The sequence below is a fragment of the Lissotriton vulgaris genome, chromosome 4_1 (genome assembly GCF_964263255.1).
Source record: "Lissotriton vulgaris chromosome 4_1, aLisVul1.2, whole genome shotgun sequence".
Classification (NCBI taxonomy): domain Eukaryota; kingdom Metazoa; phylum Chordata; class Amphibia; order Caudata; family Salamandridae; genus Lissotriton; species Lissotriton vulgaris.
In genome coordinates, this window is record NC_141691.1 from 638,088,673 (window position 1) to 638,110,285 (window position 21,613).

At 42.7% G+C, this 21,613-nt stretch overlaps 1 protein-coding gene across 1 annotated transcript in view; it reads left to right on the top strand.

Annotated features, from left to right (window-relative positions):
* The window catches only part of PKD1L1 (polycystin 1 like 1, transient receptor potential channel interacting), a 1,739,639-nt gene that overhangs the window by 1,213,818 nt on the left and 504,208 nt on the right, over positions 1-21,613 (top strand). Inside the window, exons 44-47 of the mRNA XM_086964902.1 lie at positions 9,266-9,482; positions 10,878-11,051; positions 11,910-12,029; positions 12,133-12,199. Coding sequence (XP_086821028.1) covers positions 9,266-9,482; positions 10,878-11,051; positions 11,910-12,029; positions 12,133-12,199 — 578 coding nt within the window. The remainder of the gene's footprint in view (positions 1-9,265; positions 9,483-10,877; positions 11,052-11,909; positions 12,030-12,132; positions 12,200-21,613) is intronic.

Below are 21,613 nucleotides of genomic sequence, written 5' to 3' on the forward strand. Positions count from 1 at the left end.
CCCCATCCTACCCTACCAGTGCCACAGAATCTCCTCCCCCGCCTCCAACCCCCCTAATCCTCTAGTCTCCTACCCTCAACCTCCCTGTGTTGATGCCGTGACGTAGTTGAACTCAACACCACCCTCCTTCCCACTCCCTCTCCTTCCACACTCTTACCTCAGCCCCTTCCTCTTTAACTCTCCCTCCCCCACCGCACTCTTACTTTTTAGCCCCCTTCTTCTTTAATTCTCACTCCTCATTCGCTCCATTTCTAGCCTTACCTCCCCACCATGTCCCGCATCATTACCACCCTCACATCACCCCCCTACGACCCCAACAGACAAAGAGTCCGCCCTCACCAAACAAGGACCCAACTCCTGGACCGTTCCATACCCTCCTAGCCTTTTGAAAAATGCCAAAAAGAATCTTAAACATAAAGTTCTAATCCAACATCCTGAAACCCTAATTGAAGGCAACTATCTCAGCCCCACATCCCCCATTAAAACTAACTATTGGGCAGTATCATTAATCCCGAGCTCCCAAATCTTTGATATACACGGTCTAGAAATGTGAGAACTTGAAGGTAGTTAAGGTTCATGTGTTTATTGATTGGTTTAGACACTTGAGGAAAGGGTTTCTTGAAACTGGGCATGAAAATTACCATAAAATCCAGAGTGGTCATTGAAGTTAACAAAAAGCCTAGAAACTGGTGCACAGAAGCTCCATTATGAGAATATATATAGAGCCCTCTACAACCCAGCTGACACTTTAAAACTGTGCACCTAAAATATCTGATTTCCTAGCTTGGCTTTTAAGCATTGAGTTACCATAGTGCTATCCTGGGGGAGCTAGAAAAGTGCCAAAAGAGATCTATATCTTGTGTTTGTTCATTGCTAATAACTTTGACGCCGTTTGACGAGATTTCACAAAATTTTCAATACTGATATGATGCTCATTTCAGCTGCAGTCTTGATAGTTTTGGGGTGATCCATCAAGCGGGTGGCCGAGAACCAGGGGGTGCTTAACCAGATCGCTGCTGTGCATTTTCCCCTCCTGTGCTGGAAAGTGGTGATGTTGGTTCTTTCATGACGAGCTCAGCTCGTCATCAGCACAGCTCCACTGTGCCTCATGACGAGCTGAGCTCGTCATGAGCATGGAAGGGGTTAAAAGCATGTTTTCCCTATGTTAATTCCCATAGGACCTTTAGACACGGCTTTAGCCCCAACTGCTGAACGGATTTACCCTAAATTTGGCAGGAAGGTAAAAGTTGGTCCAAGGAAGTGCCTTATTTGTGATTTGGTGTAAATCCATTCAGTAAAATAAATAAATAAATCCATATTTGTAAAGTGCAAACTACTCACCCTTACAGGTCGCAAGGCGCTGGCGGTCATTGTGGAAATTAAGAGAGCTATTGCCTAGAGTCACATGGTGCTGAGCTGAGCTGCCGGCAGAGCCGGGGATCGAACTGTGAACCCTGTGCTGCGAAGTCAGCTGCCCTGGCTGCTGCACCACACCTCTTCAGTAGTTTTGGAGTTATTTAAGGAAATTTCCAATTGAATATATGGGGACGCGGAGGATCCAAGACTCCTCCCGAACTCGTGCTGAGATCTGATTGGCTGCCATAACTTCAAACCAGGAAGTGTTGGCAGTCATCTTGTGACTCTGTTGAATCGAGTCACAGAAAAAAGATTTCAAATAAAGATAAGGGTGCAGGGTAGAAACACCCTGAACCTCTAGGTCTCTAAGGGGGGATCCCACAGGGACAAAAAAGCATTAAAAAAAAAAACTGTTTGGTGGGAGTCACGTTAGATCAGAAAGTTAATTATTGGTGCCGGGCCGTTTCACACATGCTGGAGGGGGGCGCACAGGCACCCCAACTGACTAATACTCCAGGGACCACCACCTCCCCAAGGTTTCCTTATTAAAAAAAATGCAGGGGCAACCCATACGGCTGCCCCGGGGACCACCACCTACCTGGAGCTTACAGTTTTATAAATGTGGGGCTCTTGGACCCATCCCAGCCCTGGGGACCACCACATTCCTGGGGCTTTACCTGAAAATAATGCGGGCCACATGCCCCCACCCCGAGCCCGGGGATCACCAACTCCCCCATGGCAAATAGAAAGAAAGGAGGGGGCGCATGGCCCCCTTCCAGAAGCCATAGATGACCTTTGGAACTGACACCCACCATGGCCGGATGCAGCAACGTCCTGGGGTGTCCACCCCCGGGACTTTGCAATTTGCTAGCTAAGCCATAGCAAACTCTGCTCTGCTTCGAGTAAGCAAAAGCATGTAAAATGCCCCCGCTTACTCGAGGCAGAGCTTTTGGAAAGAGGGAGCCATATTCAGCAGTTCCCTCTGTCCAAAAGCAATGCTGGCTCCTGCAGGATGCAGGGAGCCGGCAGGGACTGTCGGTGCCTTCAGGCCTCTCCACGGTCCCTAACATGAGTAACTGGGTGCACATGCCTGGCCCCAGGGGATAAGGCCCCCAGGGATGATATCGGCCCTGGAAGGAGCTGCACGCCCCTCTCCTTTAAAAAAAATAAATAATAAAAAGGGGCCAGCCCCTCCTGTTACCTACAGTAAGTCCCACAAAGCAGGATTGCTGAGAGGTCTTCGGAGGCCATGCCCCCTTTCTCCACCACTCTGCAAACTCACCTTCTAGTGCACTTCTGGTTGGGGGGTGAAGTCCACTTTACTCCAGAGGGACCTCAGAAGTAATGTGCCCTCCTGGTACCTCCTGTACGTCCTACACAGTGAAATTTCTGAGAGCTGGTAAGAGGGCCAGCCCCCTTTCTCCATCACTCTGCAATTGCGACTACTATTTTAAAAACCTTAGAAATTCACTGAAAAAACAAAGGTTACAGGGACGTTATAGTTAGGAATTAGCATTTAAAAAACCTTAGTAAATCACTGAGAAAAACAAAGGTTACAGGGACGTTATAGTTAGGAAATGGATAGAAAACCTTAGAAATTCAATGAAAAAACCAAAGGTTACACAGACGTTATAGTCCTTTGAGATGTCATGAGTGATGTCACTGACCATGTCATGAGTGAAGAACTGTGTGAGGTCATAAGCAGTGCATTGTGTGGGGGACGTGAGTTATAACTGCTGAATTTCAAAGGTTTTGTAGAAGTGAAACCTGAGCCTAACTGTAACATCTCTGCAACCTTTGTTTTTTTTGCTAATTGCTAAGTTTTTTTAAATTCCATTTCCTAACTATAACTTCCCAGTAACCTTTACTTTTTCTTGTAAATATATCTATACACACACACACACACACACACATGCAGAGTGTCAGTAACCATTCTGTAGTTATAGTTCGGATTCCCAGGTATAAACATTCCTTGGAATTTTGGTTGCTAATAACTTTGCCCCTGTTAGACAAATCTCCACGAAACATTCCAGACCTATAGCTCATTCTAGATTGATGGAGGATGGAAAGTTTTGTGTTCATTGGTCAAGAGGATGCACAGATAAATATGGGGTCCCAGAAAGCATTTTCTATAGACTTTTATACCTCACGCAGCGAGAAAATGGCTGAAAGGATTTCAAGGAAATTTGGCAGTTTTACTCTTTATGGTGAACAAAAAATCCTTTTGGGAACTACTAGTAAGTAGGGTTAGTATCTTTTAAATTATAAGGCATTTTAACTTAGTGATATCGGGTGTTGTGGTACTTTTGCAAATTTTTGCTTAATTTCATGGTATTTGGCGGACATAGTGTGGTACATAGCGATTACAAGTCATTATGTGATTGGCTAATGAACTATCAATACAAAAGTTAAAATGCAGCCATGTTGATTTTAGGTACAATTTGGCTGTGTTCGGCATTACACCTTTCGATACAGTTAAGTATTGAGTTTGATATTTTTTTCCTAGCTTTTAACACTAAACTATATGTTATGAAAAGAAAATGTACTGAGTGCCATGGTACATAATTCAGTAGTATTGCAGTTCTTCAAAAATTAAAATAAAAAATTAAAATAATTTAAGTACACTGTGCTACACTGTATTTTGCAAATATTTGTACATCTTCACAAAAAAGTCTACAGAGCACCCTAGTAATACTTATAAATTAGTGTGCTACTTAAAATAAAATTGTACAGTTCTCCCTAAACTGGTAACAAACAGATAAATGTTCTTCTTGCAATTGTGAACACATTTTCACAAATGATTTACAGGCAGTCTGAACAATTAAAACAGAAATCATTGCCCTTGATACATTAAAATGATGAATAGGTGCAGCTATCAAACAGCTGCACCTATTGTGTTCACAATTGCAACTAAGAAGGAAATGTAATATCATTATTTTATAACTTCTGTTTGCATTGTGCGTTTTATTATTTTGTACCCTCTATAATTGAGAATTTTAGGTCAATATAAAATAATTTTTTGAATACACATACCCGTGTTCTAAATCTTGTTTAAAAGATCTGTTCATATGTAAATCTGAATTGTTCTTGAAAGAAATTGAAGTATGAGCTATGTGATGCAGCTTGTCAAAACTATATATACAAATTGATGCAAATATATAGTTCAGTAAATCCCTTGTAGGCGCACTTACCTGCTCATATTAAACTGCCCAAGCCTCCAAGGGTTGATTGGGTTTCCCATTTGCAATATAGACCCTGGGATGGGGTCCCTGAAGCAAAATCGTCTCGGAGCGGGGAACCATGTGCCCCCCCCTTTAAATTAGATACCAGCCTGGGAAATAGGATCTGATGAGGCTCAGAGATGGGGGGTTGAGGAGGCCCCTTTCCCTTTAAATATTTCCATACAGCCCCCCACCCTTCAAAATGCACAAGGCCCTGGGGGATGGGGTCCCAAAGGTCTAATGTGGGTCGGGCCAGGTAGCAAAAAGAAAATACAACCCCTATGGGTTTGGGTCTCAGGGGTCTGATTAGGCCCTGGGATGTGGCCCAAGCGATTCTTCCTCTTTAAAATAAATACAGCACTGGGGAATGGAGTTTCCAGGGCCTAATGAGGTTGGGGGTGCACATGGCCTCCCAACCCTTAAAGAAACAGGCTGGGGTTCCCCAGGGCGTTTTGAGAGGTTGGGAGGGGGAACTTGGAGCTGCAACACAGCCCCTGCGGCTAACCCCACGCCACGCACAAGCAAAGCCATGTGCCGTGTGGGGTTATCTGCCTCCAGGTGACTGCCTGTAGGAAGTTGATTGCAGGGCCTGGCTGCAAGCCAGGTCCTGTGTGCCAACCCACACCATGTGCGACAAAAGACTGTGCGCGGCATAAGGTTGACTACCTGTGGGGCATTTGGCTGCGTCTGGGTGGGTTGGCCACAGAGCCTGCCCATACACCTGCAGCAGGGGGTTGGATTTACATTTGGTAAGAAAATAGTACTTTAAAAAAGAAACCTAAAAATTCAGTGAAAAAAACAAAGGTTAAAGCAATGTTGTAGTAAGGTGTGATAAAAAGATCTTTTTGTTTTAATAAACCTTACAAATTCACAGAAAAAAGACATTGGTTAAAGTAATGTTATAGTTAGGTGAATGTTAGTGACAACATTAATGCTTTTAACTTTTAAAATAACACATAAATTCACCAGTTATTGTTCCAGAGCTAACTGTAACTTGCGCCCGTGACATGCATTACTTATGACCTCACATATTACATCACTCATGACTTGTTCTATGACAACATTTATGACATCACTGATGACATCTAATATGACATCACTGATGACATCTTCCAGTGAGTGTGCTAGTTTGTTTTATAGTTTACATAGTGGGGGGTAGCTACCAAATGTCTTTTCTACCTAATTTTGTACATCCTGTGTCCAGCTAATGGGTGTAATAGTAAACAAAACACTCCCCATAGACATTCATTGTAGTAAAAAGCATGTTACATGAAATGTAATAAGTGGTGTTAGTCTCTATAAATCATTTGATGGTGCAACCATACTAGCTGTAGTAATTGTGGCATGTTACCCTGTTTAACATCCTGATTCTCTGCTGGAGTTGGATGGCCTATGTTTGAGAGAAAGTGGATTACTCACATGATTTTCTAATGAAGGTTATTGAAGGTGTCCCAGAAGCCAAATTGAAAGCACTTTTCAAACATTACACTATCGTCCTCAGGAATGTAACAAGAAAGTCTGATATTCTGAGACAAGCGTGTACTTCAAGCATCCGCAGTCAGTCAGTTGAATCCTCCGCGGAGTTGTTTAATTATCAACTTGCGCAAGAACATTCTGTATTTATGGCAAACTTGGCACATCTGAACACTATCTTGAAGGAATCAAAGCTGTAAAACTTAAAGTACGTCCTACAGATGATATTGCATTAAATGAAGAAACAAGGTGTTTCTTTTTGCCATAGAAATTATAGTTTATGCTCTAGAAAGTGCAGATCAGGACACATTTTCTTTGAGTTCCCAAATGTCTTTGTCCATATCAGTAAAACACGTTGACACGCAGTGTGAAATAGGTACTTCCAACAATAGCTGCAGTCTATCAGTTAACTCCCTATACGGGGTGGTGGGTGTACAAGCCGGCCAGTGAGCACAATTCATAACTCAAAATGCAAACAGTGGACAAAATAAGTAAATACCCAGTCCAATACTCTCATTTCTAAAGAAAAGAAGTATTTTATTTCTAATTCTACACATGCAAAGGCATACGACATTCAGAAGCAATAATGCAAATCTCCCTTGAGGTCCGGGCTGAAGTTGCTACTGGGCAAATACCTTTCCCACCCTCCTTAGTGTAAAATGCTTGGGCTCTTCCCAATTCAGTGGTGGCCGCATCCTAGGAATGCAAACTGTTAGGCTATAATCATGAGTTCTCGGGCGCTCCCAAGTCTGGATCCTGTACAGCAAAGTCAAGCTGCTGGAGATGGACCCGGCAACACCCGGTGGCATGGGGTATTATTGTCAAGTAGTCTTGGAGGTTAGTTTCCATTGATCAGAGCTGCTCCCGGTCAACGGACTAAAAAGGTAAGTTGCTCTTCTTTCGGGTGGTGGGGGCTTGCTAGTGTGATCCTGTAATCCTCTGTCATTCAAATGGAACTCTGAGGATTGAACGTCCTCTGTGGTTTCTCGGTGAACCTCTGGGTCTTTACAAGATGCTGATCACATTGTGCAGTCTCGAGCCACTGGTCACAGCAGTTCTCCTTTAGTTCGTGCTATGTCCCAAACCCTAGGGCAAAGTGGTACTGACAGCCCCTCCTGGTGTACGGGGTTGCCGCGGTAATCAAGATCTTGATGCAGACTCTTTCTTTATGTGATCACCCTTACTACGGCAGCCCCTCCTTGCATACGGGAACGTCAATTTTGGCAGTCACGAGACCTGTGCACCTGGCCCAACTCAGTTTACTGGTTACCCCCTCTGGCAAGGCCTGATCTGTATACATCATCACTCCTCACATAGGGAATCCTCGAGCAGAGCTCTCCACGGGACCTCCCTCCCTTCAATGCTCTTCTCTCCCTCAAAGGTCACACTGGTTTTGGCAAGCAGATAGGCGATGGTGATCAAGGGCAGGTGATCTTTGTGTTCTGGGTGATGTCCCATCATCTGGCATGGAGACTAGCAGGCCTTTGCAACCAGTCCTGGTCACAGGCAGAAGTCTTTCAGAGCATCCCCTTCTCATACAGCTCATCTGGCTACTTGGCAGATGACAGATTTTTGTGGCCTCTAGCTCCACTTCGTATAGTCCTTTTCCAGACACAAATTTGATTTAGGATCTGGGTTTTTGAAGTTCTATGTTGGGGTTCTGCATCTTTTGAAGTGGACACTTCTTTTCATCTTCATGAAAGATGTCTGTCACAACAGGCACGGCTCCAAAGCTAATTGTCCACACCACAATTCATGGGAGTGATCAGAGTGCACACCCAGGTATCGGCCACAGTCATATGTGCATCAAAAATGTAATCCCAAACCTACTCTTTTTTATTTTATCACCCCTCAACTCCCCTCCTGCGATGTCTCCAGGCCCCTTCCTTGTGATGTATCACTGTATCAAAGAGCAGTCTTTTAAAGTGTAACTGTAGTCTCTTCCTTTTCCCTCCAATGTGTCCCCACCCAGCTCACAGGAATGCAACAATCCTCAAATCTGTCTGGGGGATTTCTCTTCTACTCATGTCTTCGCAAGGTAGGCTTGGGCTTCCCAAAATGTAACCCAGGGTCCTCCATGTGATGCACTCTTGCAGGTACATTTAGTCTGTGTACACTCATAGCACACTTACTGTCCAGCCCTAATATCTCATATTTTACCTTAGTATGTACCAATGCATTCAGCACACACACACGGTCTGAGCGCACTGTTCATTGTTAAAGCTTTCCTATATTCAACCAGGGTGTGCTTAATTTAAAACACACTCACTGCCTGCACCAACGATCACTAAATGTGCACTTTACAACACTTCACCCTTCATATATTGTACTTCATACTAGCATACATATATCCAGCACATGCTTTCCCTGCGCACACACCGCACAGCACTACATATCTCATGTAATTTATTCCTCTCAAGCATACATACACCGAGTACATATACAAACCAAACAGGCACTCCACAGTACTTCTCCTTCCTTGTACTGTACTCTTCCCAGGCACAAATACAACAGACACTACTCCTGTACTGTGCAGCACTCCACATCTACTTGATGTAGGCCAAGAGTGAGTTAAGCACACAGCGGCAGAAAATGTTATAAGGTGAGTGAGCCTGTAGGGCTCACTCCAGTGACACAGGGTGAAAAGGTCATGTTCACTGCCACAGATCACTACATGGCATGCTGCCACCTCTGCGCTTGTGCTACTTAACTCCTGGTGAAAGCAATAGCCTTTACTACTATGACGGTAGCACTTTGGGTATTCCTCACGGTCCAACAAGACCGCAATCAATGAGACAGGCCTATGTCACGATGCACAGGCATGATCTGTGTTCTCCAATGATAAAAAAGTATGCTTTGGGCACCCGGACAACAGTACAGTAGGGCACTTAGGGCAGAGGTGCACGCCATAATGTGTATTTGAAGGAACGAAAATAGTTAGAGGAGGATGAATGCATAAGAACAACACCCTCTTTTCACATCTGTTTACTACCCATCATCTCAGTCTCTTAACTTCTCCCTAATTTTAAAATAGTAAATATTTTGGTACACTAAGTTTGCTTTAGTTTTCTAAAAGGAAAATGTGGGCATCATGTGGTGTGTCTGAGGTCTAGAATAAAGATGCATAAACTAATGTTTAGCCATTATGTACCTGCAAACTCATAAAATGAACTTATCGAAAGTCTAGTTTCTAAAGCAATGACTTCTCCTCACAGCCTTCCTGATAGTCTTGGACCCATTTGGAAAATCCATCTCTGGCACAACAACAGCGGGCATTCTCCAAGCTGGTACATTAGTCATGTGATTGTAAAAGACCTGATCACAGGCACCAGTTGGTTTTTTCCTGCAGAGTGCTGGCTGGCAGTGGATGAAGGAGATGGAAAAGTCGAACGTGAATTCATTTCAATCGGCAACGGACTTGGTTTCAGAGAGGTAAAAAAATAATTTATTTGGGGGCCATAGGAAGTTGAAAGATTGAGTGAATGACTCTTTACTTACATTCACACTTGTGTTCGTTTTTGTACTGTGAGTCTGCCTAATTGGCTTGTATAGAATTGACATAGGTTATTCGGGATTGTATTGTATTGTACTGCATCATTTATATAGCACTTATTACTCCTTTTGAGGAGCTAAAGCCCTTGTCTGCATGGGCATTACACTACGCAGTGCAGGGTTTGTGGCAGGAAGTGTATTGTCTGTGTTTTGATCCTACGTGGGAAGTGTTTCCATGTTGTGCGTGATGACCACCGAGGTGTGGTTATCCGGTTAAGAGATGCAGCAATTAGCAGTGAGATGGATGAAGAAGTGTGGGAGATGGGCACAAAGTTTATGGTTTTGAATAAGCAGACTGCTTTGCACATTTCTGCAGGTCCCATGATGGTATGTATCACAATCATAATCCATTTGACTGGCTACTGCACGGGATTGTCCATTCTGACATGTTTTGGTTAACGTTTATGTTTCTGAGAATGAATAGGTTGGAAGGAGAAATGGTAGAGAAATTTGCTGAAGAAGACTTCGCTAATATCCCATATGTGATTGATGAAGTCGGAAATAATTATCTTTTGATTTACAGCATTATTTCATCTAGCTTCTCATATTTTATGCTTGCTTTTCCAACACGTTAATCCAGCTACAGGTACTTAATTGTAGACCAAACCCTGAACAATCATGCCAGAACAGAGCTAGAGCAGCTTGATAGCAGAATATTGTTTGGTTCAAGTCTGGCGGGTCCAAGCAATAACTCTTTAGTCTAGGTTTAGAATGATTAGTTTGACTTTTCTCAACACAACAAAACATGCATTGTTGCATTGAGCCACCTTTATTTAGGTTTTTTGAACCTGTAAAAGTTCACCGAATTTTTCTCAAACTGGGCTGTTTATGATATCAAATAAGGATTATTGGCCATTTAGAATCATTCCTGCCAACGATTGATATTAAAGGTCTTCAAAGAGGTCACTAAGTAGCTGAAGTTTTCATTGGAGTTGAGGACAGTAAACACTTTGCATATTTGCCTTACCCCACATGACTGATTTACGCACAAAGATAAAGTTTCATAAATAGTGAGCGGTTTGGCAATACAGTTTGCTCTTTGGAAATCTGTAGAGCAATGATTTGGTACCTAAGATAAACTAGATCTATGTACTGTCTGTAAGACACTCAACAGCTGAAAAGAGTGCACCATGTAGGGGTAGAAATGAAATTATGAACAGTTTGAGAAAAGAGTGAGTAATAATGGAATTGAGCTAAAGGTTATGTACGCATCTGCACCTATGTTTGTTGTATTTAGCCATGAGAAGACCTTAACTTGACAATGTTTGGTTTTAGCTTCTATATTGTAGGTTCACAGAATATCTGGAGGATTTCCATTTCTGGGGCTCGGTGTACAGTAGACCTTCTCAAAGCTGGTTTACCCACACTCAGCGGCTCACTGTGTGTCTTGTGCTGCTTTTGGGATACATGTGTCTAAATATATGGCTAATCCACTGTAGAACAGAAGAGGTAAGCTTGGTCTTCTGTATTTTCAGAATGTTGTGGGGATGTGATGGTGATCTCATAAGACCTGTGTCTCTTGTACTTTAGTAATATATCAGTTCAGTACATTTTAGATTAAAGTAAATAAGAGATGGTGAAAATTACGCCTAAAACTTACACACAACAGCGCTGATTGTCATACATATATTTCAAATGTATCATTTGAGGCCTTATATAATGAAGTGCTGAGTGGTACGTGTGCATGTATGTATGGATGCCTTTCCTATAGTGCACGAGTATGCTGCAGATCACAGTACAGGTCAAAGACCGTGTCAATGAGTGATAGGAGAGGGAGCACACTGGCCTAAACTAAGAGCAGCAAACAAAAACCATATAAGTTTTCCACCCATGTATATATACATGTGCATGGTGAAAGGGAAAAAACTAAGCAAGGTTAGGATTACACTTAAATATTTACAAATTAATAATTTCAACAAAATAAAAAAGGTAAACATTTTTTATTTATTTAATTAGAAATACGAAACCGTGGTACAGATGCATATTAGCCTGAGTTTGTGGTAATCCTAAATTATGGAATCTGAAATTGTGGTGAGGGAAATAGTGACATTTAACACCCTTGATGCTGTCGAATGGCCAGAATGCTGGCTACCAGTTAAAACATTAAGGCTTTTACAGTAAATAAATTGCTGCTACTTTTATTAAAAAAAAGGAAACCTCCCTGCTCGAGGTACTTAAAGAATATTTTGTTGAAGTCACTATCAATGACTGGTTTTCCTTCTCTGTAAAAAAAAAACATAATTTCATATTGTCTGTCGCTGCCATATTCGATTTGTAACGTGCCCCCGCTCTCTTTGCCTTGGGTAGTATACAGCCGAGTTCGGACTCATTGACATCTCAACAGCGTCCGTGAAGACGGGTATTATCACAACTCTCATTTTCCTCCCAGTGGGTGTTTCACTGTCCCTGCTCTTCAGGCTAAGCAAGGTAAAAATACTGATTTTAAGTGAATGTAGCACCAGTGCACCCAAATCTATTTTCATATAATCTACTAATTAATGAATTGTCTTTTCCCTTCTCTCGGAAACAGTGGAACAAGGATTCTGGTGAAGAACAATTCAAAGCTGCCAGAGGGCCTCAGGTGTGCTCCCGGGAAGGTATTGCACGTTTGCTCTCTTTCTGAGGTTTTTTTGTGAGCCTGTGCTAGGTCGTTATGGGAAATAGTTTCTACCTATTTAATAATTACAAAATGTGTATCTTTTATTTAATTTTTTTCCATTTTGAGCAGTTAAACATGTCATAAACAGGAGCTGTGAATTTATGAACAAAGGCAGCAAAAGACACCATGTGTGAGGTCAATGCGACATCCAAGGGACGGCACAAATCTAACACTGTGAATAATAGAGGTTCAGAGCAGTAAATCAATCGATGTTAGTTCGAGAGAGAAAGTCTGGGAGAGGTACCTGGGGGGCAGATTTACAAGCCCCTTGCGCCACATTTGCGTCATTTTTAACATGGGAAAAACGACGCAAAATTGGCGCAAGGGGCTTGTAAATCTGCCCCCTAGTTTTTTAGCAAGTATAGCTCAGGCTGGGTGGTGGCTGCGGGTGAGGAACAATGGGAGTAAGCTCTATGGGATCCATCAAGGAGTGAGAGAGAAGCCGAATAGGTGAGGGGCTGGAAAGAAAATGTTCTGATGGTCTCCCCTCGGCCACCCAGCAATGAAGAAGAGCCTACCCAAGGGCAATATTCATCTCCACCAATATCCTAATTCACAGAAGTGTTTTAGGGAAAGCTGCTTCGAGGAATTATTATCACAGAATGAGATTGATGTTCAGTCTGAGTCAGGGCATAAGTCCTAAAAAAAGAAGTGGGAGGATGCTGACGTCACAACAGGAAGTGACGTCATGAAAGGCGGCTTGCACCATCAGACTCATTGCCTCCCCTCGCTCACCTCTTAGATGCGATTGCATCGGAGAAGCCAGCACATGAGCAGCGTTCTGAATGAGCTCCGATCTCGCCCCAGAGAGGCAAATGAGTGAATGTGTGGCTCCATTTGCTCCAGTTATCGAGCTCCTAGTAAAATAAATGGGGGGACGCAGTCCACCCGCGTGGTACCCCGACTCGAGCCCTGGTCTGAGTGCAAGGGAGACTAGGGTAAGGTTATGGTGGATACTGGCAGAAACCCAGAGGAGGACCAATGGATGAAAAGATCAGAGGCCTTGGTCCTTTCCAGGCCCAAACGGGGAAGGCGCCACAGGAAGCTGCCCTTTACCTATCACTTGGATGCCTTGGGTGGGATTGGTTAAATAGGCAGCAAATGATAGACACAGATGAAAGTGAGATGTGCATGTTTGATGATAAACTGGCCATGTGGCTACTAACAAGCCAACCAGCAATGCTAGTTATTTTACGAAGCAATTTGGAGGATGGAGGGGGGCTTGTAAGTAACGAAGGGCCAAGTTGTAACGTGCATAGGGGAAACAAAGGAAAAACTGCATCAAAATTGCCATACGATAGCCATGTTTGAGCCTAGCTCTGAGCCACCAATTGAAAAATCGCTCTTCTACGCATTTAAATGTGCAAACTTGCCATTCTAAAATAGACAAAATGCATATATTCTTGAGGTTGGCTGAAAAGACAAATCCGTATAAATCAAGACCAATTTATTTCAGGTCATTTGTATCTTGATTTTATTTGGATTTATCATCAAAGAATACACTATTGTTTCCACTCCGTTTTTTGGCAATCGTTCAACTCATTTACATTGTAGAAGAGTGAAGCTTTTGAAGTGTGGTTCACATTATTTTAAGGCCTTTGTTGTACGGCTGATTGCAAAACTCTGCATGTCAAATGTTTACTATTTGCCTTTATCTTTTACCATTCTTGCACATCCATTTTGTAACACCCTTTTTTGTCCTTAATTGAACGATGTATATATTGCATTTGAGTTACACATTGATTAATTATCGAAAGTATTTGTGTGGTATATAACTTTGAATAATTCCAATGGGCTACAATTGATTTGTTTCTAAATACTCAAGTTGTTAACGAAGTTACCCTGAAAGAAACACTGTTTTTGTATTATACTGACTATCCCTAAATTGCTAGGGATATTGGGCGACCCTGTTCTGATTTACCCAATCGCCATGAAAGCACCTTTCTACAAAGCCAGTCACTCTTGAGTGCAGAATTAACGTAGAGGGATCCCATTGTTACTCCACTCAGAAGGCACTAACTTCTTGAGGATGCACATCTGGGATAACAGCATAAAATATGATTGGTCTCAGGTTTGTTGGTAGAGCCCAGAGTGCCTATTCTCCCGGGTATACAAATAAAAAAGCATATTGTATGATCTTAAAACAACTATTGATATCATGAAAAAATACCCCAATGTTAGAATGCTGAAAGTTAAAATTTTCAAATGCAAATGCCAGAGCATTCATTGTGTGGAAAAGATTGACCAGGAAATTCCAAATGCTGTCATTTCACCCAGTGGCGTAGGAAGGGGTGTGTGGCCGCCCCGGGCGTCATCACTGAGGGGGGCGGGGGGGGAGAGGGTGGTCTTGACAAAGTGGCAAAAATATGTGTTTTAGACACATTACTTTGGCCATTTTGTCAAGCCAGGGGTAATTTCTTGCTCCACCTTTATGATAATACAGAATCTCCCACACAGTGACTCAAACCACAGCGAAGCAGGAGACATAAATTCAACACCTAGAAAAAGGGTTTTTCTTTAGAAAATGTAAAGACACTCTTTTTAGAATAAGGCTTGGTGTATTATTTTACACAATGCTATGGCTTTCCCAGATGCCAAATGCACAACATTCAAATACACATAGAGATATCTATTTTTATATGCAAGCAATAATAACACACTTGGTAAATGCAACAGTTAAAGGCATGAATAATACCATGAATAAACAAGCAGCAAATAATATGAGATAACACTCAAGAAAATATGTGACTGTTTTTGTTGCCATTGCTGCTGAATAAATGAAACTTTGGAATACGCTGATTTGAGTCTGTACTTCGCACTGTCCTTATACTTAAAGGACGAGAGTGTGACTTTCTGGAATTTATTGGGCTCGCTGCCCGGTACGGACCGCTGTTGTCAGAGGAAGGGTCAGAGCGGAGTGCGGCGGCTGCTGCACAAAGGATGGATATATATATATAGAGGCTATTTCTCACAGTTAATTTAAAAAGCTGAGAATTCCACCAAAACTCTCTTCAAGATTGTGAAGGATTTTGTTAATCCTCCTGCTCTGAAGGTCCAGAGCTCTCCTAGTCAGACCCTTTGCAATGGACTCTCTGATTTTTTTCAAGATAAAATCATTAAGCTATCCTCTTCATTTCAATCAAACTTATCCTCCCCTTTGACCACTGAGCCTGACACTCTGAAATGCTCATTGAATTCTTTTGATGAAATTATGCCTGATATAGCTGTCAAATTACTTCATCAGGTAACCTCGGGGTCACCATTAGATCCAGTCCCCGCTAAAGTGATGGGAAATCTTGCTCCAATCCTAACCAACCCTCTCCTCTCTATTTGGAACGCCTCTTTAATTAGAGGGCAGTTCCCCACATTGTGGAAACAGGCCATGCTGGTCCCCATTCTAAAAAAGACGGATGCAGATCCCTCACAATTTTCCAACTACCGGCCAATATCGCTCCTTCCCAAACCGGCAAAAATTCTGGAAAAGGTAGTTCAGAGGCAACTGTCTCACTACCTAGAAATAAATCCGCTGCTGCATGACTCCCAGTCCGGCTTTAGAACCGGCTTTAGCACAGAAACTGCTCTGCTAGAGGTATCGGAGACGATTCGAGAGTGTGTGGACAGGGGAGAGGAGGCTATGCTGGTCCTCCTCGACCTGTCCGCCGCTTTCGATATGGTGTCTCATGATATATTACTGGATCGCCTGCAGCAGCTGGGTATTGGAGGCACTGTATTGACTTGGATCAGTTCGTTCCTTACTGGGAGGACACAGAGAGTTCTTCTGCGGCCCTTGGTATCAGAAGATAAACCTCTCCTGTGCGGTGTGCCTCAAGGCTCGGCCTTGAGCCCTTTGTTGTTTAATGTTTATTTAGGCCCTCTTGCCAGAGTGGTTGAGTCGTGGGGGGTCAGGGTGGTCTCTTACGCTGATGATATGCAGCTTATTTTTTCTTTTAGAGACCACTCTGATCACCACTTCTCTAACTTCCGCAACTGCCTGGGCAATATTTGCTCCTGGATGGCTGCAAACCATCTGGTTCTAAACGCTGACAAAACAGAGGTCTTATTTTTTAACCAAAAATCTGCCCCCCCACCACCCTATGGTGGCCTGCTGTTCTGAATCCGCCTCCTATACCAGTTCAGTCTGCCCGCAATCTGGGTTTCCTTTTTGATAACACTCTGTCCTGTAAAGCCCAGATCAACAAGGTGACATCCGCCTGCTTTGGCAAACTGCGCATGATCAGGAAGATTTTTCCTTTCCTCCCTTTAGACTCTCGCAAGACTGTTGTCCATGCCGTGATCACGTCGCATTTAGACTATGCCAATAGTCTCTATGCAGGCGCCCCTCTCTACCTTGTTGAAAGGTTACAAGTGATCCAAAATGCAGCCGCCAGATGAATTGGAAATATTCCCTACCGCCACTCGGTTGCGGCTTATCGGAAAGAACTGCACTGGCTTCCCATCTCCAGACGTATCCAGTTTAAAATCCTGATCCTGGCCTTTCGTGCCATCAATGGCTCTGGTCCTGTCTACCTGAGTACAAGACTTAAACTTTCCCGCTCTGTCAGAACATTAAGATCTAACAGCCTACGTCTTCTGGTGGTGCCCAGATTTCGACGCGCCAGGTGCGGTGGCAGAACGTTTGGAGTGGCTTCTGCCAAATATTGGAACTGCCTCCCATTAGACCTCAGGTTCATCGACTCAGGGCAAGTGTTCCGTCGTAAACTTAAGACATGGCTGTTCACTCTCCCTTAAACTCTCTCTCCCTTTTTCCTACCTGCTTCGGTCCTTCCCCCTCTGATTGACAAGTATTTTGTAGCGCTGGGACACCCCCTTTGGGGGTAGCTGTGCGCTCTATAAGCTTCTTAATAAATAAATAAATAAATATATATGTGTGTATATATATATATATATATATATATATATATATATATATATATATATATATATATATGTGTATATGTATATATATTCCACACTTCTTTCGTATTCACCAAAGAAATCGGGCGCACACCTGCTGGATTCCACAATAGGTTTTTATTTCGATCTTATTAGCATGAAAGCGGATGATCTACGCGTTTCGATGCCGCTAGCATCTTGTTCATGATCGTGAACAAGATGCTAGCGGCATCGAAACGCGTAGATGTATATATATATAATATATACACTGAATCACAAAGAAGACACCTCAAATGATCAAAGCCACTGGCCAGACATCACAATGGCAATAATCAAAACTCAAACACCTCAAATGACCACAGTCACTGGAACCATGCATCACAATGGCACTAGTCAGAAGCAAATCACCTCACCCAATCGTTCACTCAACATCCTTGCCAATTCTTGCTGGGGGGGCCCGTACACAGCTGGCTTGGACTCTCGACCGGTACTCAAGTTCTGTTTGTCTTACAGCAGTAAGTCTACTCTGTAAGTGAGCTCCTGAAACTGTCTGTCAACAACCCCCAGCTTTATAGTCTCAAAACACACACTAGAAGATTTGAGAGTCTTCCCTTATACGCCAAAGGAATCTTACTAGAACTGGCCAGCTTCCAAGCAGCATTCCATGGCAGAAAGGAGTTCCCACGTTCCCTCTACATTCTCGCATGTTCCAGCCTTTATCTTACCGAAGCTCACGTAAGCCTTCCAGGGCACATTAAACAACCTCTCACAAATCAATCCTTGAACATGATTAATACAAACAATTTGCAAGCGTGTCGGTACACGCAGAAAATGCTCAAGCCAAGCAGTCATAATTCAGGATGACATGAGGCCATGTCAAAGTCAATAGTAAGAACTTAGTAATACTACCAATGTACAACACAATGCACATTTGTGAACCACTGCTTATAGCCCCACATACTTCATCTCACAATGTACAACACAATGCACATTTGTGCACCACTGCTCATAACACTGCATTTCGAGACCAAAAGGTACATTCCACACCTCTCTCTCATGCTTTCAAATGAATGCACATTCCACACATTCTGTTCTTGGCAAGGCTATTCTACTCCATGACAGCTCCCACTGAAAGACTTTACGATTACAAGAAAGAAACCTTTAAGGGAAACAAGGCATATGTAGGACGTCTTACATTCAGGCTAAGATAAAATAACACTCCAAAGTCAATTAAAATAATGGTAGTCAAAGGTCATCACAGGGTGTCAGACCACAAGAATGCCTCTAACACTACAGGTGACAAGTGTGATTACGGATGGGGGTCACAAAATGGCAAAAATAAGTGTTTTAAACACATATTTTTGCCATTTTGTCAAGCCAGGGTTGGCAAGAAATGTTCCGCACCGGGTACCACCTGACCTTGCTAAGCCACTGATTTCACCTTGAGGTTGCTGATTTCCCAACATAGAGCAAATACATAATCCCTTCCCCATCCAAAACATAGTACGCATTGAAACCCGGATCCCAGGTAACATCCTCAGCTTAATTTGTCAACTACAACCTTGGCTCTCAAAATCTTGATTATTGAAAATCTCAATAGATGGTTAAAAAAGTCTGAATACCATACCACCAAGAGATTTAGAGGACAACAACCGAGTTATGCAACTATAATTATGATCCCGTCACTTGCTGATCACTTTTTGCTACACAAATAAAAAAACAAAACCTAGAATATGAGTATATTCCAGAAAAAAGTTCATAGACGGTCAAATGCAGAGAGTATTGCAAAAGTATTTTTCATCCACCAAACCATTATGTATGAACAGGAGTTCCCTGAAAAACAGAATTAAGTGAAGTATGGTACTAGGTGGAGCACACCAACCTGATGACCAGGTAAAAGTAGGAATGAAAATGCACTGCTCCAGCTCCATAATGAAGATCTACTGTAAGATGTACCAAAGGGGCTAGAACATAGCAGTTAAAAGGGTGGCAACACTATACCACTGAAACCCCCAAAGCAACATAATGAAAAAATCATAGACAATATCCTGCATTTTCTGTAAAAAGGCCTCCTCCCAAAAGTGCTCTAAACACCCCTTTCTGACTCAGCAACACTATGTGAACTTGCTATACCCTTGTCATATTCAAAATCTTGAAAATATGTGATTCCAAACTGAACAAATCCAAATCTATTCAATATTTGCAATTGCCTGTCTGACTTGCAGGTAATAATATTGACCGTAAAACCTGAGGCGGTAGTTAGCCTTTAATTTTTGAATTTATTGTTTGAACATGATTTTGAGTGGTTCTGATAACCCGATAGATGCAGAATCAGGAGCTACCAGCCTCACTGGGATTACAAATTGTGGTACTTTGTGGAACCAGTCGACATCTTTGTGTGAAACACAGGGTAAATTCATGTGGACATCAGCAGAGAACATCGAAACCTGGATGTTACTGCCCAAAATCTTGCAATTTATGTTATTCTTTGCCCCTTGGAATTACTAGGACTGCTGGGTGTAAGGCCCTAAGAATTTTATCATACTTCTGTATTTCTGTTGATGATCAAGGTTGTCATCTCATGATAATCGAAATAATTGATATTTTGTATTCCTTATGCTTTAATATACAAGTTAGTGACGAGGGGCCTGATGTTTTGCAGTTGGAAACCCTGTGATTCGCAAAATCAGAGGGTTCACAACTGTAAAATGAGATTCATGTATTTACTAAACTCATTTTAGGATGCACAAATGGCTTTCTGAATTGCAAAAGGTGTTTTGTAACCAATTCCCAATCTCAATTATTAAGGAGTCTGAAAGCTGCATCTTTGAATTGCAAAATATATATATGTATATGTGTGTGTGTGTGTGTATATATATATGTATATATGGGTGTGTGTGTATATATATATGTTTATATTCACTGAAAAAACCATAGGTTTCAGGGCGTCATCCAGTGAATGTGTGTCTTTCTGAAAAATAAATATGTTTTATATATGTACATCTCAAGGTCGATGGAAGAATAAAGGGGTATATAAGTGTCTAAATGGATAAAGAAAAGTAACATTGATTGTATAACTGACTGATCAAGTGTATTTTAGTGAATACATGGGTTAGTGAGTAATTTTTAAATATGTAAATATCTGTATCAATCTCTCACTTTTTGTATACGTGGCTGCATGGGTTGGTGAGTAGCTACGTGAGTGTCTATATGGGTTATTAGTTGTTTTTTTGAGAATCAGTATGAGTGTCTGTATGGTTAGGTGGGGGTATTACTTAGTGCATAGACGCATGAATGAGTGACTCACTGTTTGTGTGTTTTGACCGCATGTATGCAGTACTGTATAGGTGGATGAGAGTGTGTATGGGTGTGTTAGTCATTGAATGACTGTCTCAATAGTGTCTTTATGAGTAACTACATATGTTTTAAACTAGTATATGTTAGTATTGGTGTATATAATTGAGTATATGTGAGAGTGAGAGATTGGAAGAGTTCCTGTAGAAATAAGTAGGTGTTTCTATACGTGATTGTTTAAGAGAGTTAGTATGTGTACGTTTCTGTAGAAGTAAGTGTGGTAGTGTCTGTAAAACTGTATATGCAAGTAAATGGATGTTTGATACTTTGTATGTGTGCGCATGTGTGTGAGTAACTCTATAGATAAGTAGTGGGGTGTAACAGGATGTATACGTGTATGAGTACATATGAGTGAATACATGTATGAGTCACTGTATAGGACTGTTGGTGAATGAGTGGATGTGTCTGTAGATCTTGAAATGACTGAATAGGTGTGTTGTAACTGGTATTGGTATGTGCATTGTTTTGAAAATGTTAGTTTGTATTTTTGTGTGTGTGTATCACAGGTTATATTAGGGTGAGAGGTCTCCCACTCTATCGCAAGGATGATGTCATTAGAGATGTCATTTGAGATGATCATGAGGCTCCCACCCTGCCATACCAAACAGCAGTGCCCCGGGGGTGGGCACCCCGGGACACTGCAGGAGCTGGCCCTGGGGGGTGGCAGTCCCCAGGGCCATGACAGGGCTCCAGGAGGGGGGCCGCACGGCCCCCCTCCCAATATTACCAAAGGCCCGGGGAGGTGGTGGTCCCCGGGGCTGGAGGGGTCTGTCACAGACCCCCCAATTTTAATATTTAGAGCCCCGGGGAGGTGGCGGTCCACCGGGTCCCCGGGCATGTGCAGGGGCTCGAGCCCCCCACACAGTTTTTTGCATTTTTTTAATGAAACACAAGCCTGGGGGTAGCGGGTCCCCGGGGCTGCGGGGGGGCCGTCAGCCCCCCGCAAATATTTTCTTAAAGCCACGGGGGGTTGCAGTCACCGAGGCTTGGGGAGGGGCTTTTTGCACCCCCACCCATGTATTTTTGAAGCCCCGGGGAGGTGGCTGTCCCCTGGGCATGTGGGGGGGGGGGGCTCGAGCCCCCCACACAGTTTTTGACATTTTTA